Source organism: Argentina silus, assembly GCF_951799395.1.
Source record: "Argentina silus genome assembly, chromosome: X".
Lineage (NCBI taxonomy): Eukaryota > Metazoa > Chordata > Actinopteri > Argentiniformes > Argentinidae > Argentina > Argentina silus.
In genome coordinates, this window is record NC_139653.1 from 17,491,266 (window position 1) to 17,518,556 (window position 27,291).

General features: G+C 41.6%; 1 protein-coding gene and 1 long non-coding RNA gene across 3 annotated transcripts; one reads left to right on the top strand and one right to left on the bottom strand.

Annotated features, from left to right (window-relative positions):
- Positions 1–27,291, top strand: ech1 (enoyl CoA hydratase 1, peroxisomal). 2 transcript variants are annotated; one of them, XM_083694469.1, is made up of 10 exons: positions 1–137; positions 720–885; positions 17,620–17,708; positions 17,892–18,016; positions 24,310–24,358; positions 24,474–24,538; positions 24,632–24,702; positions 25,874–25,945; positions 26,104–26,254; positions 26,651–27,291. In XM_083694469.1, exons 1-10 carry the CDS (start codon positions 101–103, stop codon positions 26,753–26,755), a joined length of 930 nt encoding a protein of 309 aa, XP_083550595.1. In that variant the 5' UTR covers positions 1–100; the 3' UTR covers positions 26,756–27,291. The 2 variants fall into 2 exon arrangements, with proteins under 2 accessions (XP_083550595.1, XP_083550596.1); XM_083694470.1 differs by having other exon boundaries at positions 16–91.
- LOC310822141 lies at positions 9,132–12,391 on the bottom strand. Its single transcript, XR_014554894.1, has 3 exons — positions 12,234–12,391; positions 11,779–11,882; positions 9,132–11,462 (listed from the first exon to the last, which is right to left on the bottom strand). It is a non-coding gene; the product is annotated as an uncharacterized lncRNA (long non-coding RNA).

Here is a 27,291-nt window from a genome sequence, read left to right on the forward strand (position 1 = left end):
CTTCACAGAACACAGATGATCGACTGGAACTACAAGAAACCCTGCATTTAGTACGATCAGTTCGTTGGGTTGGCTAAGCCTAAGTAGCTTGGTAAGAGCAATGTTATCATTCATTTGCAGATCAGCGTTCACGAAAAGTAAGTCTTGACTTAAATATAGTTATATATAACGCTTCCTGCATGTGGCAAAATCTAACTGACGTGGTTCACAACTTTTTTGTCCAGCGCGTTAGCTAGTACTACTACCTAGCTATGTAAATTCTCCCCCACTATTAACTCCAGACATATAAAGCTAACTGGTAGTGGTTTACCATCAGCAGAATAACCGAACTTTTTTTGCTAACGTTAGACTAACAGTGGATGAAAACATTTTCTTGATATCAACACTGTATGCACATCTGAAATTTGATTTAGCTAATTGTAGATTGGAGGGGGTATGCTATGTAGTCTCCCACCTAGCTTAAAGCTGTTGTGGTTAGCTAGCTAGCTAACTATGCTAAGTAGGTGAGAGGTCAGAAGATTTTCTGCAATACAATACAGTAGCTATAACGTTAGTGTGTAGGTGTTGCTTACACCTGGGCTCAACACATGTTTACTAATATCTATGTTTTCATTCAACATGATATAGCCTACAATACAATATCATGTGTTTACATTGTCACCCCCACCACTCAGTTCTCTCTCTCTTGCTCCCTATCTCCAACCCTGTGGGCTGATCAGACAGTCGGTGGCTCCCCGGTCTTAGTGCCATGAGGACCATGTCAACCCTTGGGGGCCCAACACCCCCCTTCAGCGTCCTGTCTGTCACTCATCCAGCCACTGCAGTCACTCACGTGGAGCTGCACCGCCCTGAGAAGCGAAATGCCATGAACAAAGCCTTCTGGAGGTAACACCTGGGGGGTATTCTGAGAGGTTATAATGTTCACAATTTGAGACAAATTTGTTGCCTGAGACATTTGCTGTTACATTTTCGATGTGAAGAACCTGGTCATACGCACATCACCTTTGGACGTGCTGGGCTAAATATAGTGCATAGTAAAACAGATGAGGCCCGCCCACTTGGCTCCTAATGCCACCCTTTTATTGTCCCCGAAGAATAAATCAGGGAGGGGCTATGGATCGTTCTCTGTCCATTCGTATGTCACATGCTTTTCTCCTACATCACTGGGACAAATTTGACAACTTGGGGGAATGATGCAGCTTTCCATACAGATTGTTGAGAGTTTTAAGGTGACGCCGATTCATCTTGTGATGGTGCGACTAAAGTGACAGGTTGTTATCATTTAAAACGTCATAATAGGGTGAGAAGAGGAGAGCGCACCTCAGATCGCACCTTTTGTCTGAATTGACTCTTTTCAAATAATACCTTCAAATCCTTAGAAATTAATCAAATAAGTACTACAAGCTTAAGTAACTTTTCAGCCTACCTCAAATCTGTGGACTCACTTCAATTAAACACAAAGCTGTAAGAAGCAAGACTGATAATGAACCAAATAAGCACTACACGTTCTCGTTAACATTTCAGTCATTCATTTCATTTTGTCTTCAGCAAGTAAAATGCATGCTCGATCAGGTTGAGATCAGGTGATTGGAATATTCCACTTCTTTGCCTTAAAAAACTCCTGGGTTGCTTTTGCAGTATGTTTTCGCTCATTGTCCATCTGTACTGTGAAGTGCCGTCCAATCAACTTTGCTGAATTTGGCTGAATCTGAGCAGACAGTATATCCCTAAACACTTCAGAATTCATCCGGCTGCTTCTGTCCTCTGTCACATCATCAGTAAACACTAGTGACCCAGTGCCATTGGAAGCCATGCATGCCCATGCCATCACACTGCCTCCGCCGTGTTTTATAGATGATGTGGTATGCTTCGGATCATGAGCTGTTCCAAGCCTTCTCCATACTTTTTTCTTCCCATCATGCTGGTACAGGTTGATCTTAGTTTCATCTGTCCAAAGAATGCTGTTCCAGAACTGGGCTGGCTTTTTTGTCTAATCTGGCCTTTCTATTCTTGAGGCTTATGAATGGTTTGCACCTTGTGGTGAACCCCCTGTATTTGCTCTTGTGAAGTCTTCTCTTTATGGTAGACTTGGATAATGATATGCCTACCTCCTGGAGAGTGTTCTTCACTTGGCTAGATGTTGTGAAGGGGTTTTTCTTTACCATGTGAAGGATCCTGCGATCATCCACCACTGTTGTCTTCCGTGGACATTCAAGCCTTTTTGGTAGCTCACCAGTGCGTTCTTTTTCTCACAGAATGTACCAAACTGTTGGCCACTCCTAATGTTGCCGCTATCTCTCTGATGGATTTTTTTGTTTTTGTTTCAGGGTACCCAAAAGTGATGGGACACTTGGCTTGACAGGTGTTTCTGGTTCATTAGATGTGTTCCATCACATCATTTGTGCAGAGAGACATCAGTGAAAATTAGGGAAGCCATTATGAGGCTGAAAAGGTCTATCAGAAACATAGCCAAAACCTTAAACCTACCAAAATCAACAGTTTGGAACATCATTAAAGACCTCCTCCAGACTCTAGAGGGGTGAAAATGGTTGTGTCTCACGTGGTATACCTGGCAATCTGAATTTTTCAGGTAAATCAGCCAACAGCAACAGAGCAGATCCTACACCAACAGCGTTGATGTAGACGTGAATTAATAAAACTTCCCTCCCCTGTTATCCTGCCTGTTATTACAAATAGACTGCCATCTTAACACCAAGTAACTAGAATGTTGATTTCCCCCAAGCGCAAATCTGTCTCCTCACCAATGATAATGCCATCGAAACTCACAGCGGATATGTGAAAAAAAATAATTGCGCCAAACAGGACTCAATAGCAAGGCAGGGAGGTTTGTGTTATGCGGGTCTGGCTTGGAATTTTGTTCTTGTTTCACTTATTGTTTATTATTATTGTTGTTTCACTTGGTGTCCTCTGTGGCTCAGTTTGTAGAGCATGGCGCTAGGTTGTGGGTTTGATTCCCGCTGGGACCATATATACTGAAATATATGCACTCACTGCAATATAAGTCACTAAGCGTCAGCTAAATGGCACTTATTAAGCGTTATTGGCGTTTCCATTTGTGCCGTGGTCAGGTGAACTTGATGTTGAAAACATTAGGACTGTAAATAACCAGGTAAACATATCACTTAGGCTATATGCAGAATGTAGAGAGCTGTGCATTAAGGATGGCCACATATCGTTCTCCACTTCCCCCTGTTCTGTGCAGAGAGCAGCAGACATGGGACAGATTTGTTCCATCATTGCTAAAATGTATTGCCTCTCCCACAACGCTATAGCATTTTTTCTTGGTGAAAGAATAATAAGGCTGTATATCACTGTTATCTAATCAATATATTTCCAGTTACTCTTTTGAAAATGCCTTTTAACAATGCAGGAACTAATAGTTCCTTTGATCAATGCCGTTCACATAGGAATTTAGTGTGCTGTAACAAAATCACCTTAGCTGATTGTTAAAATATGGAACAAATAAAGCAGGCTATGATATACAGTAACAAAGCCATGTGAGCACAGTGTGACACTGCTTTGGTTGTATAGGCTTGCAACACACTACAAACTTCTATTTGAAGGGAGTGTTACCTATTTCCAAAAAAGGTTGGAGGGGGTGGACAGATAACTCACCTGGATGACGTCAGATCGATCGCACATTATCAAAAGGACATATTTCAGATTTTAAGGATTTTTACTTTGGGTCTAAATATCTGTTTTCTTTTAACAAAATTGCTTATTTCAGACCAAAATGTATATTGATTAGAGCCCGACAGATATATCAGAGCACTGATATTATTGGCAGATATTGCCGATATTTTACAGAAATCTGTATCGGCACACATTACTCCGATAATGCACCGGTACAGCACCAAAGGTGTGTGTCAGTCTCACATTCCAATATTATAGAAAATCAGTGTAATTGGGTTTTTCCAGAGCAATATATATATATGAATGAATAAACTTGTTTATTGGCGTTTGCTGTTACTGGAGTGCCTACTGAAAACCACTGAATTTAGCAAAGTAACATTAGCTTTTGGACTGCAGTCAATTAGTACAGTTGCTAACTAAAAAGATGTTACTGAACAAGAGAGTTATTTGGCATAAGAAGTCACACAGTAAGATATTATTTACCAATAATTAATTTCACCAGTTAACATGGCTAGCTTGTATCCATGAATGAGTCAGACGTTCTTGCTAACCTTCCCAAGCAGCTTGGGTGTGTAGTTCCAATCGACTGTATTGGGCTGCACAACTGTTTGTTTACTCTGGTGAAGAGAGCAGAATTTACCACTTTGATCAAATTTGTATTAGTGAGGGGGGAGGGCTGGAATAAACCATTTCTGGAAATTGCAGTGTTTGGCAACCAGAAAGTGCAGGGGGTATTCTAACGTTATGCTTTAAGAATGCTTTTCACAGTGTGTTTTTATAAATCAAATTTACTTTGAGATTTAGATTTAGATTGAACAGCAAATTGTTGGTACAGTATATGGCCAAAAGTATGTGGACGCCCGAACATCACACCCATATGTGTTGTTTGGAATGAAAATCACTGGAACTAAGGGGCCTAGCCCAAACCATGAAAAACAGCCCTAGACCATTATTCCTCCTCCACCAAACTTTACAGTTGGCACTATGCATTTGGGCAGGTAGCGTTGTATAGCCTACCGCTACATGGCTGAGCTGTTGTTGCTCCTAGACGTTTCCACTTCACAATAACAGCACTTACAGTTGACTGGGGAAGCTCTAGCAGGACAGAAATGTGAAAGTCACTGAGCTCTTCAGTAAGACCCCTTCTACTGCCAATGTTTGTCTATGGAGATTGCATGCTTTTATGCACTTGTTAGCAATGGGTGTGGCTGAAATAGCCAAACCCACTAATTAGAAGGGGTGTCCACATGCTTTTGGCTATGTAGTGTATCAATATGCAGTGCACTGAACATCTTAAATTCTCATTTTGCATAGTACAAGTAAATGCACTTAAAATAAATAAATGTTGCTCTATTTCTCAATGGAGGTAATGACCTCAAGGATTTTTGCCCAATCAGCATTAAGAGCATCTTTTTGCCATTGTTTTCCTATGAATAGGAATATTAACATTTACCAGAGTGATGGCAAGAGTAATGTATGGAGAAAAAAAGGAACTGCCCAATATCCACAGTATACCATCTTATCTGTGAAATATGGTGTAGGGGTGTTATGGCTTGGGCATGTATGGCTTCCACTGGAACTGACTCACTTGTCTTAATTGTTGATGTACAGTAGGTAGGGGTTTAATAGGTACAGGCCGACATTTCAGCGGGATACATCTAAGTCCTGTCGCTGCCGAAATTTCACGGTGTGAAGTGCTGCCGAAAGCCACCACAAGGTGGTGACGAGCTGTAAAAGATGGGATATGTGTCTTGCACTTGCAAACATCCATGTTTGTTTACATTTGTCAGCGCGCATTTCACAGTGCGCACAAACAATTATTTTATTAGATTATTTTCATCTTCTGGAAAGTGTTTGTCAATTATTTTGATCACTAATGAGCTCATAATGTGATCAATTGTGAATTGTAATCGCTACATAGCGAACGGAGGATGAGAAGATATACCTTCGTCAAGGCCAAATGGGGCAATTTTACTGTAACACCATGTTTTGAAGCTAATATACAGTATCAAGGACAGGAAAGATGTGAGGGGGTGCTGCCTAAAATGTTTACTACTACTAAAATGCTACATTTACTTTAACACTAACATTAATACTTACTCACTCCGACTCTGCTCAAATACGTGGGCCTTGTTCTTGTTGTCCTAGTCCTGTAATAGAAATAACGCCATGCTCACAAACAAAAACAAAAAAAGTATCCTCCCTAATCTTGAACGGCTCCAGCCATCAATAACCGTCCTCCATAATATTCATAATCCATTCCCCCATTCTCCTGTCAGAAATCACCAGAATTGCTTGTTTACCATGTGATATGCAACACAGCCCCCCCCCCCCTTCATCCCTTTGCAACATTTTTAGGCTGTAGCCCCCTCAAATACATTTGTCGGATATCCAATACAGGCAAAATTTAAGATAGTCAAACTACTGTTTACAAGCTCGACCAACCTTTTTAGCCTACCGAGGCTATGCCAAAGAGAATGGTTTGCCTTATCAGGTAGATTGGCAAAATCAAGTTTATTATGAATTGCAGAGATGAAGAGTGGAAATTGTTTAAATATCAGCTTATTTTAGGACCAAGCAATGGGACCAAGTCCTATCTACTCTCATACCGTCATCAAGCATTCTCTCACAGCTCAGAGAAGCGGGGGAAATGTTTAGCGCAGTCTGACATGAATAAGTGTGAGTCGGCTTTAATAATGCAACGAATTTTCATGCGAGACAGTAGTAAGGACTTTGGGTTTCAGTGGGATAATAACGCACTTATTTTATATAGCACTTTTTGGTGGATCGTTACAGTATATCACTATAAACATTCAACTCCTGCCTGGCTCGGGAACATCTCGCTCTATTCACACTAGATTTTAGGTTTTAGTCTGTGAATAGACATGCGCCAAAAGTGAAGTTTGTTGACACAGGTCTGTTTGCTACAGTTGTCATAGAGAACAACTACCCGTCGGCTAAATCTTGACTTTCGTTAAAACATGGAACAAATAAAAAAAAATGTAGTCTTGTTTTGTTCACACATTTATCATAATGCCATTGCCAAAATTAACCCCTGGTTTTGGACACGCTCTGCTGTATCCCCTCTCTCTCCCGCACTCTTGCTTGATCGTGACTGTGAGCGAGTCCTCTCTCCCTCTCCCTCCCATTGTAACTATACCTCAACTGCTCTGCTTTGATTGTTAATCTGAAACGATCAAGCAAGCGATTGCGAAAGGCTATCTTATTATGATGAGTACAACCTTCAAAAAAGTATTTTACACACATCACATGTGTCCAATACAATGTATGCATGAATCTGAAAAATGATTTGTCAGCAGTATTTATAAACATGTGAATAAGACCGTAAATAAATAAAAAATGACCACAACACAAACCTGTCAGTTTTTTTTAAAAGTTTTTTTATTGATGGTGACTGCCGGTGTCTTGGGCTGAATAAATTCGGCGGATATCCAATACAGACAAAACTGAAGATAAAGTTAAGCTATACAAGCTAGACCAAACTTTTTTAGCCTACCGAGGCTATATGGCTTAAAACGCAGTGCACAGTGCATACGCATATGGCGCAACAACCATTCTCTTTTCAAACATCCTTCACAGCTCTTATCAGCTACTCGATACAAGCTAGACCAAACTTTTTAGCCTACCGAGGCTATGATACTGTACAAAACGCAGATCGTTTGAAACAACTCATACAGCAAGCTACAGTACAGTACTCTTGCAATGTAAACATATCCATCATGCTCAACGATGCCTCCTGGTGGTTGTTATGCCGAGGTGAATGACCTGAAATAAAACTCACGGGTGTCGTCGCAGAATTCCTGCGACATCGTCACACCAGTGGGGACTTTCTAAACTTCTACTTGCTGTAAATGTTGACAGCAGCAGCAGGATGAATTCTGATGTGCACAGAAACATCTTGTCAGCCCAAGTACAAGCAAATGGAAGGCACTCATTGGAAGCCACCCAAAACATACTGCCATTGCAACTAGGGAGGTTTCCAGGCCCAAAAAGTGGAAAGCTGTTGACTGGACAAGTCAGTCTTCAGATTTAAATCCTTTTGAACATGCATTTAATTTGTTGAAGAGGAGAATTAAGGCAAAGTGTCATCAAAACAAACCACAACTTAAGATAGCTGCAGTACAGGCCTGGCAGAGCATCACCAGAGAAGATACCCAGTGTCTGATGGGGTCAATGGATTGCAGACATCAGGTAGTTATTGCATGCAAAGGATTGTCGACCCAATACAAAACACGAGTGCTTAATTTGAACATTGGATAAATCTGTCCCATCACTTTTGGGTACTATACATAAAAAGTGGATGGTGAAACCAATATGTACTCTAATACCATCAAATAAAAGCTGAGAATTTCTACTTTCTCATAGTAATTGTTTGATTTAAAATCCAATCCAAAATGTTTCACTGTCCCATTACTTACTCATAATATATTATACAACATGTTATCATCATTGCAACAAATGGTTAGTACTGTCTTCTTAAATATATAAGTATAGACCATGGGTAAATGCTGGCAAATATCAGTTCAATGCAAGAATAGCTTAATATTGAATTCCTGATTAAGACCTTTTGGTGACATGCTGTCTTATTTATGAAACCAATAGGTCTCATTTAAAGCAAGTTTTTGGTCTCCTCGGTGCTTGTACTGTACATGTTTATATTGCCACGGCAATATTATCTCAGGTGCTGATGTTGTGCGAGTTAGTGAGAAGTTATGGCTTGTCCAAAGCTGCAAAAGACAGGAAATTCGAAATGAGCACCACCACCCATACCTTCATCTATGCACTAAGAAGGTTTTCCAGCACACAGCTTTGATACCTGCTATAGTGCTGTATGTTGGTCTACTGTACTTCAATCAACATGTACTCACCACTGGGCAGGTTGCTTAGGACAGGGGTTCTCAAACCTTTTGGGGCCAGGGACCCCTTACAGGGGAGAACATTTTCCAAGGAATCGTAACACCGATTAAGCATATGCTTACCACCACATTTGTACTCTTAGATGCCATTGGAACTATTTGTATTCTAAAACTTTTCAAGCTAAATATATCAGACCTGTTTCATAGTGATAAACAGAAACACATTTCAATTTGAATCATGTTAATACCACTTATATACTTTTAAACAGAGTCATTTTATTCTAATGGCATTTGAACTCAACTTGACAGCATTTATACATTTCAAGTAATTGATCTTAAAAGCGTTCAGAAAATTAACAATAGCAAGACTGGCATAGTCCTAATAAACACAGACATTTAAAATGACCAGTCTAAAGCTGACTTTCAGTAAGTACTTCAACTTTAAAATAATGAACTTATTGCTCATTCAAATCATTGTCAGAAAGCTCTGAACAAATTGTTGTGTAAATCTAGGGTTTACCACTTTAGTATTCGGTGAGACTCTGCACAAATAGGCACGTACACAATATATGTTCTATTTGATTTTTTTTAATGGTTGCAAGCATGGCAGTCAAAGTTACAATACACATTTATACTTTCAAACCCCCCCCTCTCTTCAAACCTCCATGGCAGGTTTTTCGCACATTATTTATCGGTTATTTGGCCTTGAGGCCATGGGGTGATTTCAAACAAAGAGGTCTTGTGACAAGTTCCATACCTTCTTATCTGTTCGGAACTTCTATCAGTTCTATTATAACTACTCATGAGCAAAACTATGAGCAAAAGGGTGACAGGTCAGACAGACAGACATCCCTTTCATGTTTAATGCTTAGACAAACATCCATTGTATGATTAATGCTTACATCCCTAAATGCCAAAAGGATTAGTATTTTCAACATTATAAGCGCTTACTAGCATCTAGTATTACAGACATTGATTGAACCATTACATTCCCTCCTTTTGATCATTCAGCTGATCAACAAATAAAATAAATAATAAAAATAAATAAAATAAAATAAAAAGTGAAATCAGTATGTGTCGTGTTAGTCCTTTTACTCACAGTCCTGTGTTCTAGTCCTGTGTTCAGCAGGCAATGCCACTTTAGCCAATAATGGGCCTACCCACCCAAACCATCCATGGAGGAAGTCAAATAGGTTCCAACCCCCATTGTAATTATGGAATTTGTGACCTACTTTCCCGTATGTTATCAGCTATATCATGTATCTGTGAATTGTTACTAGGGACATATATGCAATACTCAGGGCCCACTACCGCACACGTTCCACCTTTGGCAGCCAGCAAGTAGTCTAATGCCATTCTATTCCGTAATACAATTATGCCCATTCTTACCTGTTTAGCTGACAGTCTCTCTAGCCCATCAGCAGTTAGATTGCTCAGGGACTCTAGTGCACTGGCCATGACTATGCTCTCTCTTGCCAATTTACCTGTTCCATAAAATGGGAAAGCGATGGCAAAGAATCTCTGTGATTAAGTGATCTCACGTTTTCCTCGCTTAGGGCGACGGGGTGGTTGACCCTTGGTTGGAAAACTAGTGGTGTGGCGGACATATGGAGAAACCCATGCCAGAAAACAGGATCCTCCCAGTTGCTAGGGAGCCATGGATATGTGAACTACCACAAATCCAATATGTCCTGTTTAATGCAGAGAGTGAGCCATTTTGGCCTGCTAAGGCACCATCTGCTCCCAACTGTGCATTCAGTGTCATAACACACATGCTACTTTTTGTGCCGTTATGCATTGTCATTTCAATGGTGAAATTGGTTGCCATGGTTACATCATTAGACCTCTCACACAAACTGTTTCTCATATATACATTGCCTTTTATTCGCAAACAAAACCATCCCAATATCTTACGGTTTCTCACAACCAGTCTGGGGGGGGAAGTAATATAATAGACTCATTATAGTCTGGCCAGTAGCTGTTACTAAAATTAGTCATGTTCCAGCCGTCATGTATTGATTGCCAATTCCACTCCGAGGAGTTCTGACTTGTGTCATTATTGTAAGACCACCAGAGTCGATCAAAACCTGGTTCAGACAGGTGCCAACAACCCCTATAATCACTTTCATTAAATGGGATTGGTCCCAGTGGGATACCAGATCTGGCGGATAATGGGATGTGTGTACCCAGCAAACTGAAGCATTGTACGTGTGTGTGTGTGTGATACAGGCTAAGTGCCAATAATGTATTTATGCCCATCTCTGTGAGTGTGGAGAGCTAGTTGCGTCTCTCTCTTTGTCCTAGTTTGCTTAGAGTCAGTCTTGGTCCATTCCAAAGTCAGTGAGTCATGTGGGGCGAGGTAATAGGTGTTTGGTCGTATGTAGCAGCAGGAGTGTAGAATGAGGTAATAGGTGTAGCGGTGTGTGTGCAGGCGTGGAATGGATGCTGTTTGAGTCCTGCCATAGGATCTTCTCTTGGTTGGTTTGGGGCGTCTCCTCCTCGTCTGGCTCTGGCTCCAGTGGTGGTGCTCCAGTGGCTGGCATGGACCCGGGGGATGCGTTCTGCAACTTTCACCACCGAGTTGGTGCAGAGAAGAACCTGGTATGGGCCTTACCACCTTTTATCATGCCAGTATTTCCTCCTCAGGTCCTTAATGACCACCCAGTCTCCTGGCTGGAGGGAGTGCAGGGTTCCTTCCAGCGGCCGTGGCAATGCTGCTTTCACCTGCGAATGTATAGAACTCAGAACCTTGGTTAAGTGAATACAGTAGTTCAACATACCCTTGTTGCATTCCTCCACCGTCAGCAGGGGTCTCTCCACTGGGCTTGACATCCCTGTCTCCATTGGTCTCCCCATGAGCACTTTGTATGGTGCGAGTCCGACCTTTGGTCTGGGTCAGCTTCTCATTGCTGTGAGGACCAATGGTAATGCCTGTATCCAATTTAAACATGTCACTGTCATTACTTTTGTTCATTTTTGTTTTCTTTTTTTTTTCTCCATTTTCTCTTTCCACCACCCCTCTGCTCTGAGGGTGGAATGAACAGTGTTTTTTTAGCTCTATACTTAGGTGTTGTGATAATAGTTGGATGCAGTTATTTACAAAATGTCTGCCGTTATCACTAGATATTTTCGTAGGCACTCCCCATCTGGGAATGATTTTTCTTACCAATACTTTAGCTACAGCCGTAGTGTCAGCTTTTTCTGTGGGGAAAACTTCAACCCATTTATAAAACATGTCAATAATTACCTGAATTTTTCTTTTTACTTTTCATTAGTTCAATGAAATCCATCGTGACGTGGTCAAACGGGCCGGCAGGCACCGGATGATTGGATTGAGCTGTCTGTTGCCCCCTGCCAATGTTGTGACGTGCACAGATTAGACATTGTTCACAAAATTGTTGAAATTTGAGAATGAGTGAGTGTCCCAACATCTGTTCACAGGGTCTACCATGCTTCCTTTTGACACATGGTTTTTCCTATGTGACAACTTTGTGTAACCAAGAAACAGTGCTAAGTTTCAGTGATAACTAAGCATGGTTTTCTTGTGGGGCCAAACCAGACCCCGTCCGTACAAGTGCCTCCTTTGCTCCACCTCTCTTTTTCCTGTGGAGAAGCATCCTGTTGACTTTTGATTAGATCCTCAAGTGAGGCTGTGGGTGTTAATTCAGCATTTTTCAAAAGCTGTAAGACGGGCAACATTACTCAGTGTAGCGGCCTTGGCAGCTGCATCCGCTCTGGTGTTCCCCCAGTGATACAGCATCGCCTCCTCCTGTGTGGGCAGCACACTTGCAGATAGCAATTTGTTTAGGGAGCAAAATAGCATCAAGCAAGTTAGTTACAAGTTGGGTATGCATAATAGATTTTCCTGTTGATGTGAGGCAACCACTATTTTTCAATAGGGTACCAAAATCCTGACATACACCAAATGCATACCTGCTGTCAGTGTAAATTGTAACTGTTTTGCTGTCAGCTAGTACACATGCTCTTGTTAGCACAAACAGTTCAGCTGCTTGTGCTGATAAATGGCCTGGTTCAATTACGTCATTATCAGAGGTTATCCCAGAAGCTGCGACTGATATATTTGTGACGGTGTTTCTGTGCAGATCCGTCTACGTACAAAATCATGTCGCAGTTCGGTATGGGTGTTTCAGTCAGATCTGGGCAAGGAGCCACTTGCTCGCTTATCAGTGCCAGGCAGTCATGTGGTTCACCATTATCTGATATGGGCAGAAGGATAGCAGGGTTAAGAACAGTACAGCGCTTTACTTCCACATTTGGCAGAGATAACAACATATGTTGGTGATGTAATAATCGAGAAAGGGAGAAATGGCTGGTGCTTTGTTTTCAACAAAATTTCACTCACCCCACCCACCCTTTTCATCAGCTACCTGAGTGAATGGTTTAGTCATGTCAGGCAACCCTAAAGTCGGGGCTGCAGTCAGTTGCTGTTTCAGTTTCTCAAAGCTTTTTAAAGCATATTCAGTCCATGTTACTTTGTCATTTGGGGTTAGGCCATGGCTGTGTGCCAGATTGTGCAATGACTGAGCATCTTGTGCATAATCAGGTATCCACTGTCTGCAGTAGCATGTCATGCCTAAAAAAAGACATTACTTGCTTTTTAGTGACTGGTTTTGAAATATCCAGGATTGCCTGTACTCTCTCTGTCCCTAACGTTCTACCAGCCTGTGAAATGTCATGTTCGATGTATTTGACCTTCGTCTGAGCAAACTGTAATTTGAAGAGGCTGGCTTTATGGTCTTCTGCCACTAAAATTTGAGAAGTGCCACAGTGTCTTTTTCACACGACTGTTGGTCAGTGGAACATACCAATAGGTCACCAACATACTGTATTAATGTACTGTCATGTGGGAATGCACACCCACTTAGACTATCCCTTAATGCAGCAGCATAAATCGTAGGTGACGAAACAAAGCCACTCTCATCCAGGTGTACAAATCTTTATCAAGGTACTGAGAAAAATGCATTAGCTAGATCTATCATGCTAAACACTTCACTGTTAGATGGTACCTGAGACATGATTGTTGACGGATCAGGGACAATGGGAGCACGCATGGACTGTGTCGTTGACTTTTCTCAAGTCCTGCACAAAACATCATTGGGTTGGGTTCACCTGGTTTCACAGGTTTTTTAACTGGGAGGATAGGAGTTTGACTTGGTGAATCTGGACATGGAACAATCATGCCTGCCTTCAACAGTGATTGAAACACTGGCCTAATTCCTTCCTTCCTAATTCCTTCCTTCCTAATTCCTTCCATGGGCACTAAGACGGTTTGGGAGTAACTTCAAGTGAGGTAGTATTTCTAATTAGCCCTACGTCATTTGTCTTTGGCCCACAATATTTCAGGGACCTCTGTCAGGCGGGGGTCAGATTGAGCTTTACTTGCAAAACAGGTAGAACTGCAAAAGTTAAAGGAATCATGCGTGTGCCCGTAGACGGAGACCACATCGTCCCTAATTCCCTATCAGGTAGCCAATCACAGATTTTGTTACACTTCCCTCACTCAAGGCCCTATTGCCTCCAACTCACAGCCTGGTGCTTTTCTGAGTGATACATGAGGGGTGCTGCAGGGGATATCAAAGAACTGCTTTACCTCCTCATTCCTTTCCACTAAGAGAGCACAACAGTTAGCCCCCACATACATGCTCTCTGCTCTCAACAGACCTGACAATTTTCCCTCTCTAAACCAACCTGCTTCAAACACTTCACAGGAGCCAGGGCACACTTTAGCACTACAATGTAAATCGCCTATGCTCATAGAATCTGTCAGGCTTTCCCCATAGGTCTCTGCTTTGTCTATCAAGTCTTTTGACACAGACCTACTCCCCGTAGAGAGTAGATCCCATGTGTAGACGTATAGGGGAGGCATAAAACAGTTCTGTACCATCGGAGTGACAGCATTCCCACCCCAAGCGTGAGACCTTCACTGTCACAATTGATTGATGCATTTAACAGGCACATCAAATCTCTACCCAACAGATTAACAGGACAACATTTTGACAGCAAAAATGAATGTTTGCATATTGTATCCTGGGGATGTGTGATTGTTCTTACGGCTAATGGAGCAGTAAAACACTCTGTTATGGTAATACCGGCAGCGCCTATACTGTTAATGTATTGACCACTCATGTTAGGTAACACCAAAACAGTGTTACAGAACACATCATAGTTAATAAGCCTATTACTTCAGAAAATGTTTATTGGAATATTTGCATTAAGCTACATCACATTCTTAGCTCACACAATTCACAATAACCTACTTGATGAGCTCACGTAAATTAATGAGAGGTGAGCCTGTCTCTCATTACACAGTTTCTCCATTCTTGGAGTGATGGATGACAGCCAGACTCTAAGATCGTTCTCCACATGCAAACGAGCCCTTTACTTAGTCTTCATTGCAGTCAAGTGGAGAATGATGACTCACAGAGGTAAGTGGTAGGAAAGGGGAGCAATATTCGCATGGCCTCGGCAGTGAGTTCAGAGAGGGGCAAAAGTGCATGAGGCACCTGCTGGAATCGGGCCTTTAATGTCCTATCATAGGATAAGTCCAACAGCTCCTCTTCTGCCATACCAGTAAGGCCACTTGTTGCAGCTCGGGCAAAGAGATCCCAGACCCCGTCCCAGGCATCAGTGTTCACATCGGAGAAGTATGAGCTGAAGTGCTCGCTCAGTGTAGCCACAGACAGGTTCGCTCACTATAGCCACAGACAGGTTGCTTGTGTGGAGAAATTCAAAGTCAGTTGGGGGAACATGTCTGTTACTCCGTCTTGTGTCATTCTTCTCCATAGCTGTGTTCTTCATGAAGGCGGTGATTTTGTCGCTGACTTCAAGGACCGATGCATAGCCTCCTTGGATAGAGAGGTTGAGGCTGTTGAGCAAGTTGAATACGTCTGCAAGATAGGCCAATTTGGCTACACACTGCAATGTCGGGTTTGTTCTCTCATAAACTCTGACATCTCACTGCGTAGCTCAAATCCCTTTGCAAAACTTTACCACTTGATTCGTCCAACTGAATGGAAAATTGCTCACAGGAACGCAATCTATCCAGTAGCTGTGACTGAATGTCAACCGAGAATTCTTAAATTCTCCTCCTCACGGTGTATTTGAGAGAGGTACAGCTTTCAGTTTATTGGCTGCCTCTGTCCAAAACGTAACTTCACACATTTCAACCGCCGCTGGAAGTATGAGTTCTTCTCCAATTGTGTGTGGCTTCTTACTTTTAGCAATCCGTTGAGCCACCAAATAAGAAGCCTTCTGTGCTTTCTCTGAAATTGTGGCCAGGTTCACCATCTGTGTTTTCTGGGGGGTGTATTCCTCGCTCTTTCGACGGAGAAAAGAAAATTGCCCTGATATTCCGGGTGCTTTGTATTCAGATGCCGCTTTAGCTTGGCTGGTTTAATGGCTTCGTTCGCTAGCACATATAGACACATGGCGCATTTTGGTCTCCCGTCACTGTTCTCAATAAAACCAAACTCGATATAACTGTTGTCATATTTTCTCAATTTAGCTAGTTTGGGTTTAGCATCACTTGTCGATGTGGACTGACTCAAATATTTCTCCATGCTGGCCAGCTAGCTAGCTGATAAGCCAAGCTAAGCAGCAGCAGGAACGGTTCGTTGCGCCCTGAGTGAAGTGAGTGATTCATGACAGATTGTGATGTGACCTGATGTGTCAATCACATCACAGTTTCTATTGGGCCAAAGCTAACGTGGGAGTAACTTAATGGACACAGTATGCTTGTTTTATTGCACAGCTTGGCGCAAATGGTCTGTAGATATGCATCCCATCTGTAGATATGCACGTTTTAATGACAGTACAATTTAATAATTTATAGCAAATAGACCCCACTTTGAGAATCACTGGCTTAGGATTCAAAGCTTCTCTCAAACAGCCTAATTCATACTCTTCAATGTTTTCTCCAATATAGTGATTTTATATTTTGCATGACAAGATACAAGTTCCTTATATTGCCACACAAGCTAGGTTGGTGGAATGTGTTTTCAGTACAGCATGGTGGAGAACTCTACATTCACTGACATACACTGAAATGAATAGAAGACAGACAACACAATAGAGTCCAATGCACTCGAGATTGCACTTGGTCCATGTAACATATTATACTTTTCCCTCATTGTTCACTGTTAAGTGGTAATGCTTTGGGTACTTTCACATGCCTTTGTGATAGTGTAAGGTTATAGAAGCTTTAAATGTGTGTTTTTGTCTGTAAACCTTCCTGTGTGATATCAAGCTCACTACCACAAAGATGACCGTAACTATCAATAGACTGTGTAAAGATTTTCCTGGACCTGTTCTATCAATCACTGTAACAAAGAAGAAACATGGTCTGTAATAATTCCTTAAAATACCCAAGTACTGTTACAGATCATTGGATACTTCTGTGTCATGTAGGCTAATAATGCCTGTGTAGCCATAGTGTTTATATGTGTGTCTGTTTCACAATAAGTCTGGTTGTTTTACAATTAGAACTAATATTAAACCTATCTTTATTCTATTACATACAAATAAATGATGTGTGTAAACCACCAAACATATTTGTCTTGGGCAGGGGCGCAGAAGCCCCCAAATCAACATCCATGATCGACTTTTAGGACTGGTTTTAGGTGGGGCACCACAGACCTATTCAATGGAACACTGACATGCATATTATTCTGTATGTAGACTGACCTCTCTGGGTTTGTATTATCACTCTAAAGAGTATTAATTAGGCTGTTTGAGAAACTTTGAATCCTAAACAACCTGCCCAGTGGTGAGTACATGTTGTTTGAAGTACAGTAGACCAACATACAGTACTATAGCAGGTATCAAAGCTGTGTGCTGGAAAAACGTCTTAGTGCATAGGTGAAGTTATGGGTGGTGGTAGTCATTTTTCATTTCCTGGCTTTTGTGGCGTTTGACAAGCCATAACTTCTCACTTAAAATTTAGTTTTTGGTCATTAATGTCTGTTTTTTACATCGGAACGTGATCTGCTGTTAAATTACAAAAATGTGATTCCATCACTGTCCTGTGATTTATTTATTTGTATTGTTCTCCTTTCTCCCTGTCTGTCAGTGAAATGGTGGAGTGCTTCACACAGATAGCTGGAGACTCCGAGTGCCGAGTTGTAGTCGTCTCAGGTGCTGGGAAAATCTTCACAGCTGGTACGAACATTGTGTGACTACAAAGCTCAGAGTTGCCTGACTCATACATTGAGGATAAATTCTAATTCGTCTATAACCTGGATCACAGATGGAAATTAGATATGTAGATAACTGGTGCAACATTTACATTGTGCCTGCTCCCTGACAAATAAACAAATCAATAATTCTGTGTGTCTGGGGTAGGCATTGACCTGATGGACATGGCCAGTGATGTTTTACAGCCCATGGGAGATGACATGGCCAGGACTGCCTGGAACCTACGACGCATCATTGCCAAATACCAGGAAACCTTCTCTGTCATCGAAAAGGTAGAAAAAGGAAACATCCAACTTTTTGGGATTTATTTTACAGTGAAGTAGAAGGTACAGTAGGCCAGTATTTAAAAGGTTCATACTGCCATTGCAATGGTGATATTAGTGGTGTTCCCTCCAAATAATCACTAAAATAAAAATGAGAGAGAGAAGATGATGGTTTGCCTTATTAGCTTGCCTTATCAGATTGGCAAAATATAGTTTATCATAGCACCTCATGAATTACAGAGATGAAAAGTGGAAATGGTTTAAATATCAAGTTATCGAGGACCAAGCAATGGAACCAAGTCCTGTTTTTCAAATATCCCTTTCACTCTCATACCGTCATCACACATTCTGTCTCACAGCGGAGAAGCGGGGGAAATATTTTAGCTCAATTTGACATGAATAAGCGTGAGTCTGCTTTGATAATGCAACAATTGATTACAGAATAAGGTTAGGAAATTTCATGAGAAAGGAGTAAGGTTTTGGGGTTTCAGTGGGATTGAGACTGGATAGAAAAGTAGCCTACGGTAGGCCATATAGGACAGCAATAGATGGCTGTGACATCAGCCCGCAGTTGATGACATTCACTTTGAACAGAGAGATCGTTCTCTCTGTATTGGGCATAGTTAGTTGGGCTACCTAAATTACTGACCCGACCCCTCCGATAGTTGATGACAAATTCGCTCAGAGACAGGATCATACCTCCCCCCAACCCGCTTACATTATTTATAAAAACATGTACATGCCTCCATAAATAATGCTCTAACCAAGAGGAGAGAGAGTATGACGCTTTTCGGACAGCGCCTTTGGCCCAATTGTCGCAGTTTTAGACGCAAAAGAACCGGACTGCCCATGAGCAGCGATTAGACTGCTTTAGAATTTCCTCCGTTGCGCAGTTTTGGTTATTTTCGGTGGTCGGTAACATTACCCATAATTATCTGTGTAAAACATTCCATGATGTCTCCAATCTCAACAGTGCGCGTCAAGTCCTATACAGCAGCGCATAGATGATGTCCCGTTCACCTAATTCCTAAACTAACCCTGAAATGCTTAGGCACAATGGGATTCATGTTCAAGTGTGCCTCATGTTAAAAATAAAGCAAGGTTGATACTGAATTAAACAGGCTGTGCGCTATTATTTGGGCTATGAATATAGTAACCTGCCTCGCACAAACTGCGCTCTCATCATGACTCCCAACCAACCCAAATCTGTGGGCTGCTTTTTTAATGGTTTAAAATAAAGCTAAATAAAGTCATGAATCCAAAAGAAAGAAGCACCTAGGCAACAATGTAGGCCTAGTGTACAAACATGAGTTTATACTGGCAACTTTCAATTTAATCCACCGCGCGTAATTGACTTTTAACTAATTCGGACAGAGGGTCTGTAAACACATTTCACCGTGTTGCGCAATTTTGCGGAATAAAATATGAAATAGAGCACGATAGGAATTATGAGCTATTTAAACTCAAAGACCCATCATATTTTCACAACATGATGATTTGTTATTATTGGCTAAGGCATATTTGAATAACAACATGAACATTAATTTAGCATAGGCTATTGTTTAAACATTGAATAGGCTAGCATAGTCTACACTATAAATTAAATGGTTATTATTAAAGCTGATCAATCTTAATATCTCACCAGAATAAGTCTTTGCTTTTGTAGTTGGAGCTCCGTCTGTGCTTTCAGAAGTTCTCCCATTTTTTTGCCAGCTTTGCGAGAAAGTGCTCACCAGAGTCCTGCACAGGCCTATACAGCACGGACTGTGCGGGTACATTCGCTGGCCACAACGTTGGTCACAGTTAAATGTAGATTGTGGCCAAAGCAATTTAGCCAAGGCTAACTCTCCAGTTTGCATACCGTGGAGCGGTAGATCCACAGACGACGCCATCGCCTACGCCCTGAATACTGCCCTATCCCACCTGGACAATAGAGACACCTATGTGAGAACGCTGTTCATTGACTACAGCTCAGCATTCAACACCGTAGTCCCCTCCAAACTCGTTACTAAGCTCAGGGACCTGGGTCTCAACACCTCCCTATGTAATTGGTGAGGAGCAAGACCCCAAAGCATTTCACTACGTCAATTACGGCTGTATGCGATGTACGTGACAAATAAAATGTGATTTGATTTTGATTGCCTCACTGCAGCCACAATGTTCGCCCCGTTATCTGTGGTGATAGAGGATTTTTTTTCTTCATCCAGGGCCCAGTCCAATAACCCCGACTGCAGGCAGTCAGCTGTGTGACTCTCTGGCATGTACCTCCAAACAGCGGGACTTGAGCGACCAGTCTTTGGTGAGGTAGTGGATAGGCTTGGGCGGTATATTTGAAAATGCCCCCAATTTTTTTTTCAATACCGTCATGACATTTTTGCTCCATTATCAATCAAACTGCCAAATTAAGCACTGTTTGTCAATTCACAATGTGTAATAGCGCCGCTGCCAGCGTGGTCGGAGAAAGCGTTTAACTTTTAGTGTGTTCCATGTGACCTCTTCCACCAAAGGTTAGAGAAGCAGAAAAAAAAGATGACTAGCACTAATGACTTAGTCCCTTTAAAAAATACCACTGCTGCTATATTGCAGCATTTCGGTTTCCGACCCAACTATACAAGAGAGCCTGCAGATTTGGACGAGGTTATTTGCAAGATGACGGCCAGAGATGGGAACACTAACGGGAACTAATCTACACCACACCTCAAATTGAAACACTCATTAACAGCTGCAGGATGGGATGTCTGTCTGTATCAAGTGCTGCTGTCGAGCATGTAGCATGATAAAGATGTGAGGTGCAGGGTTCGATTCTGCCACTCAATCGATAAAATATATGCACATGTAACTGGGCACGAGCCATAAGCGTCTGTTAAAATCTCTAAATCCCCCCAAATAACGTGCTCCAGGCAGGAATCGAACTCTGACCTCACGTGTGAAGGAGCAGGGACATCTCTATCATGCCAGGCTAACTATGTGAATCCGAATCGGTGTGAAAATGTACTTGGGTGATTTGATTTTAATGGTTGACTTGAACAGCGCTTATGGCTGCCAAATGTGTTATTGGATAAATACTGTAGTGACTCTCTACATTACCTACAGCTAGCTCGATACAAACGCATATTAGCTAAATTGCCCCCGAAAACATCCATTAAATCCATTATTCTGATTATAATTCTGGTTATTGTGCAATATCACAGAAATGAAAAGACGCCCTTCAACGCTACCTGAGCCGTCTGCATACCTGAGCCTTCTGTTTCACAACACCGGCTTTAAACACAGAATATAAGTCTGCGGCCTGCTGATCACTGTTCCTTTGTGGATTACAAATGTGCACTTGGATCGTAGTTGGAGTAATACCTGTTTGATTATTTCCTTTGCATTGCTTGGAGTTTTGGATTCCACTGACCGGATCACAGTCGTGGACAGTCAGGCTCATGTAAGGGGTCATATTCACATTCGACCCCATATCCATTGTCACTGCAAAGTGGTCGATGAAAGTCAGAAAAAAAGTTGAAAGTCATTTTGCTTTATTTTAAACTTATGCTGTTGGGTAAAGTATATCTACATGAAAATAAAAATCCACATTTTAAAATTCTAAAATTCTAAAATCAATGTACTTGAACGTTTATGACGGTCGTTTTTTTTTTTTCACAGTCATCCTTGTGTAACCACGTAACCGTCACAGCCCTAATATTGTCACATCATGTGTCTACATGGGCATCAGGGAACCTTATAACCTCACCCCTTATTTGGGGTGAAGCGGGCTGGAGAGGTTAAATTACATCATTTGATTTGTTCTGTAGACTGATTTGGTTGAGACAGTCATCTGCTATCTCACTGTTTACATGTGGCTGATATAATGACAGTGCTCTTTGGTCTTCTGTTTGTGAAGGGTGATAAAAGCTCCCCCTCTCTCAGCCCGGAACACTTACAGTGTAAGTGTAAGTAATGGAACAGTGAAGCATTTCTTCTTCTTTTGGCTCTATACTCTAACCCTAAATCAAACAATTAATAGCAGGTTAAAGTAGAGATTCTCAGCTTTTATTTGATTTGTATTTGTGTACATATTGGTTTCACTATTCACAGTTTTTATGCATAGTACCCTATTTCACAGTACGCAAAATCTGTGGTGACAGATTTATCAAATGTCCGAATTAAGCAATCATGTTTAGTATTTGGTCAACACTCCTTTGCATGACATTTTCCCACTGACCCCACCAGACGTTGGGTATCTTCTCTGATGATGCTCTACCAGCCCTGTACTGCAGCTATCTTCAGTTGTTTGTTTTGAGGATGTTTTGCCTTAAGTCTCCTCTTCAGAAAATGAAATGCATGTCCAATAGGATTTAAATCTGGAGATTGACTTGGCCAGTCAACTACTTAACATTTTGGGCCTAAAAATCTCTAGTTGCTATGGCAGTATGTTTTGGGTCATTGGAGGCATACCATATTTCACAGATGCTGTGGATATTGGGCAGTTCAGTCAGGACACTTAAGTTGTTTATGTAAATTTGTATTAGTTTAATGAATGTACAATTTGATTTGGCATAAAGGATGGTTCCACTCTGATATAGCTCTCCAGTGAATTAAACACCATTTATACAATATAATATATATATAGTAGGAAGCCAATAAACTTCTATCCCCCCCGCTTGAATGAACAATATTGAAATACAAATAAAATACAGAAAGCAAGGGAGACCATGAAAATAAAACCCCATGTAGCTAGGTAACAACGGCTAACCTGCAGGTGGAGCTGGGGTGGTGGTGGGAAACGAATGGGCAGTGTGAACGACTGCTCAAGCTATAGTGGAACTAACATGAACTGGCTCTTATAGCCTGTCCCATGAACATGACATGATCACCAAAAGTGAGAACAGTTGTCCATCCCTGATGGCCAGGTGTGTCCTCCTTGCCGTGCCTTACTGAACCTGTGTGATACTTAAATTTCTTTTGTTCTCCACACTTTACTCTTGCCATCACTCCTGTACATGTTAATCGGTCTCATCTGTCGACAATACCTTTTTCCAGAACTCTGCAGGCTCTTTTTGGTACTTTTTTAGCAAACCGTAGTCGTTTGCACCTTGCAATGTAGCCTCTGTAGTTCTGCTAGTGAACCAAAGTTTATTAGGGGATAAATGTAATTTTCTTTATTCTTATCCCGTCTTGTCCTTCTCTCTCTTTTTATGAGTCTTTAGCACGACATAGGCCTATACCTGTAGTAGAGGCATGCGATTGGCAGGGGAAATTCTCTTCTCCTGTCATACAGCCTAGGCAATTATCTTTAAAAATCCACCTGAAATTCAAAACCCCACTACTTTCTCGATGAAAATTCCTCTCTTCATTCTGTAATCCAAAGGGTGCCATATAAGCATGTTTTGCGCTATTCATTTCAAGATAACAACTAAAACATTTCCACCACTTGTTGCTGCCCATGAGAGCTTCAGTAGAAATAATGTGTAATAATAATGAATTTTTTAACATGAGTTAGTCCCCATTAATATACCATGAACATTTTCCTCTCTTTCACCATTCATGAGCTGAACTCTCCCTCACTGTCCCTCACTTAAGCCCCACCTGCATGCTCTCATTATCCCTTGACGCACTTCTCAGATTTATTCTTGTCATTGCATATGGCATGTAAACTTTTTATTAATTTATTCAGTTCAATCATGTGAAATACGTTCAAATTGAACTTGCGGTGATCGAGTGGAAAATTCATGACACGCACTGAGCTCTTTGTGTTGTGAGCACGCTGTGTCCATATAGCCTACTGCTGAAATGTGTGGAATCAAAGGGCGAGTTCACATTATATCTCTGAGTTAATTAATATGCAATTTCAGATTTTCTGCCCGTCTCACTGATTCACTGCTAGGGGAAACACTTCCACATATGTTCCATGTCTGACATAATTTCATCAAGTGTCCATGAAGACATGATTTGCGCTAAATGAAGGTTTATCCAAGGACATAATTTTGAATTTGTCAGAGCAATAATTTTGGCTACTCCTCACGTAATTCATCCAGGCTGCCATTATTGTTAATTCAGAAAGAATAACAATATTAAATGAAATGAAAATATGCGATTAATATTTTATTAATCATATTAATATTTGCTCAACAATGCCCCCTGTGTGTTGTATTGCAGAGGTGAAATACCTTAAATAAAATGTGTCTAAAAGGCCAGTTGGCTTGCAACTGTGGTTGCGGTACCTCTGCGATACCATAGCTCAACCATTAACATTTTAAACACTGACCTACTGGTAAATGCATTCTCTCTCTCCCTTTCTTTCTTTTTCCTTCTTGTAGTGTCCAAAGCCTGTGGTTGTGGCAGTGCACGGAGCATGTGTTGGAGGAGGTGAGTTTGTGTGTCACCACAAGTAATATTGCAAAAGCTTGCCTGTACTATTACATTGTCACAAACAGTAGTGGCCTGTCGTGTTATCGTCGTGTGTGTGTGTGTGTTCTGACAGGGGTGGATCTTATCACAGCCTGTGATATTCGCCTCTGTACTCAGGATGCTTGGTTCCAAGTGAAGGTATGTGCGGCTTGAATACGCCAACTCTATGAGGACCAATATTTAACCTGTGCTGTCTGCCTCATGTCTTGTGATGTGAACGGTCTTTTTCAGGAAGTGGATATCGGCATAGCAGCAGACGTTGGTACTCTGCAGCGGCTTCCTAAAGTCATCGGGAGCCGCAGGCAAGAGCAAACATCTGACATTCATTCATCAGAACATGCACAGTAGTCTCATTTATAATAATAATAAACTTTATTTTTATAGCACCTTTTTAAAACAGTGCTACTTTACAAATAGATATGCAAATAAAAACAAAAATATAAGTAGAAACAGTAAAACACAACACATTAAAAAGAATAAGGGAGATTTAAACAAAAATACTGATCTTGCTAGCCTAATATCCTCAGGCAGGTCGTTCCAGAGTCTAGGGGCCCTAATGGCAAAGGGACGGTCACCTTTTGTCTTCAGTCTAGACTCCGGAACGGCCAGAAGGGCCCTTCCTGAGGATCTTAGGCTGTGCTGAGGATCATAAGGGATTAAAAGGTCAGAAATATAGTCCGGTGCCAGACCCAGCAGAGCCTTAAAAGTTATCAGTAAAATCTTAAAATCAATTCTAAAACTAATAGGTAACCAATGTATGGAGGCTAAAATTGGGGTGATGTGGTCTCTTTTCTTAGTTCTGGTTAAAAGCCTAGCTGATGTATTTTGGACTATCTGTAACCGTGTGAGACCAACCACTTCAGCTCAAATATACACTCACTGAGCACTTTATTAGGAAAACTATACTAATACTGGGTAGGGCCTCCCTTTGCTCTCAAAACGCTCCCTTTGCTCTCCACAAGATGTTGGAAACATTCCTTTGAGATTCTGGTCCATGATGACATGATTGCATCACGTAATTCCTGCAGATTTTTCAGGTGCACTTTCAAGCTGTGAGTCTTCCGTTCTACCACATCCCAAAGGTATTCTATAGGATTCAGATCCGGTGGCTGGGAAGGCCACTTAAGAACACTGAACTCATTGTCATGTTCATGAAACCAGTTTGAGACGACTTTTGCTTTGTGACATGGTGCATTATCATGCTGGAAGTAGCCATTAGAAGATGGGTAAATTGTGGCCATGAAGGGATGCACATAGTCAGCAACAATACTCAAATAGGCTGTGGCATTCAAGCAATGATTGATTGGTATTAATGGGCCCAAAGTGTGCCAAGAAAACATTCCTCACACCATTACACCACCTCCACAATGAGAAGGTGTACATGTGTTCCTAATAAAGTGCTCATTGAGTGTAGTTATCCGCTACTGTTCTGACCAGAGCCATAATAATAACATGGTCATCCTTCTTCTCCAGCCTGGTGAATGAGCTGGCTCTGACAGCAAGGAAGATGTACGCTGATGAGGCCAAGAGCAGTGGATTGGTCAGGTGTGTGTGTGTGTGTGTGTGTGTGTGTGTGTGTGTGTGTGTGTGTGTGTGTGTGTGTGTGTGTGTGTGTGTGTGTGTGTGTGTGTGTGCGCGCGCGCACGTGCATGTTCTATTTTAATGTATCTGTCTAACTCTGTTGTCATTCTTTCCCTGTGTAGCCGTGTGTTTGTGGACAAAGAGTCTATGATGGTGGGAGCTCTTGAGATGGCTGGGGAGATAGCAGGCCGCAGCCCTGTGGCCGTCCAGGGGACCAAGGTCAACCTACTGTACTCCAGAGACCACAGTGTGTCAGAGGGCCTCGACTACATGGTGAGGCTCCCCTTCCTGGGTCTGAATCCATTCAAATTGTATTTCACTCCTCATGGAAAATGAATAATCAAATAATTTCACTTCATCTTGCATTTAGTGAATTAAAGTTAAATAAACCCCAACCTTGCTCTCCACACTATGAGGTATCACAGGAGTAAAAGTCATGGATGTGTGGCAACAATACAAATTACAACTGTAATGGGTCTCTCAAACAAGTACAGTATCAGGTTCTGATAATGTTGGGGAACTAACTTAATGGTATTGCTAACTAACTTAATGGTAGCTTAGTATTAGCAATGTAATTAGGAAAAGATACTGTATAGGGAAGTGAAGCATCTAAAGTGTTACGTTTAGGTTTTAATGTCATTTTCAGCCTAAGACTTCTTCTGTCTTCAGGCCACGTGGAACATGAGCATGCTACAGACCCAGGATGTCATGAAGTCAGCTCAGGCATCCATGGAGAAGAAGAGCCCAAAGACAGTGCCTTTCTCTAAGCTCTGATGCAGAGAGCCACCGGATGGGGGTGACGAGTGGGGCTGATAGGAGTTCAAGTGCCCTTCCCATTTTCAGCTGGAGACTGAGGGGGAAGAGGGAGAAACGATGGAGGGATAGAGGGCAGACTAAGTGGTCAATCCTCTCCTTTTCTAATTTACAAATTGAGCCCCAAGCCTCTCTTCCTAGGCAGACTTCTAGATCCGAGAGGACTGGATGAGCAACATGGTATTAGCTTGATATTGCCCTTTGATTGGCTTGGTGGAAATTGTAGCATATTGCACAATCCTCTCAGATCATGCTTGACATCTTTAACTCTGACCCAAACAGTGTGTGTGTTGGTGCCTTTATCCATCTGAATCGCCAAAAGCAGAGGTATTAGTTGAACTGTAAAGAGCAAGAAGGCCTCTCACTTGCTCTGTTTTCAGGGTTCTTGGGTACTATGAAACACAACCAATGAAACCCAACCTCTCACTTTTGAACATATATTGATTATTGCCTCAATGATGTTTGTATCTAATAAAGGATTAACTAAGTGAATGTCA

What these genes read in the sequence shown, in the direction of transcription:
- ech1 (XM_083694469.1), top strand. Translation starts at nt 101, where the DNA reads ATGTTATCATTCATTTGCAGATCAGCGTTCACGAAAA. An exon ending in CAGATCAGCGTTCACGAAAA is followed by an intron (nt 138 to 719) that starts GTAAGTCTTGAC and finishes TGGGCTGATCAG; the next exon opens with ACAGTCGGTGGCTCCCCGGT. An exon ending in ATGCTTGGTTCCAAGTGAAG is followed by an intron (nt 24,539 to 24,631) that starts GTATGTGCGGCT and finishes GGTCTTTTTCAG; the next exon opens with GAAGTGGATATCGGCATAGC.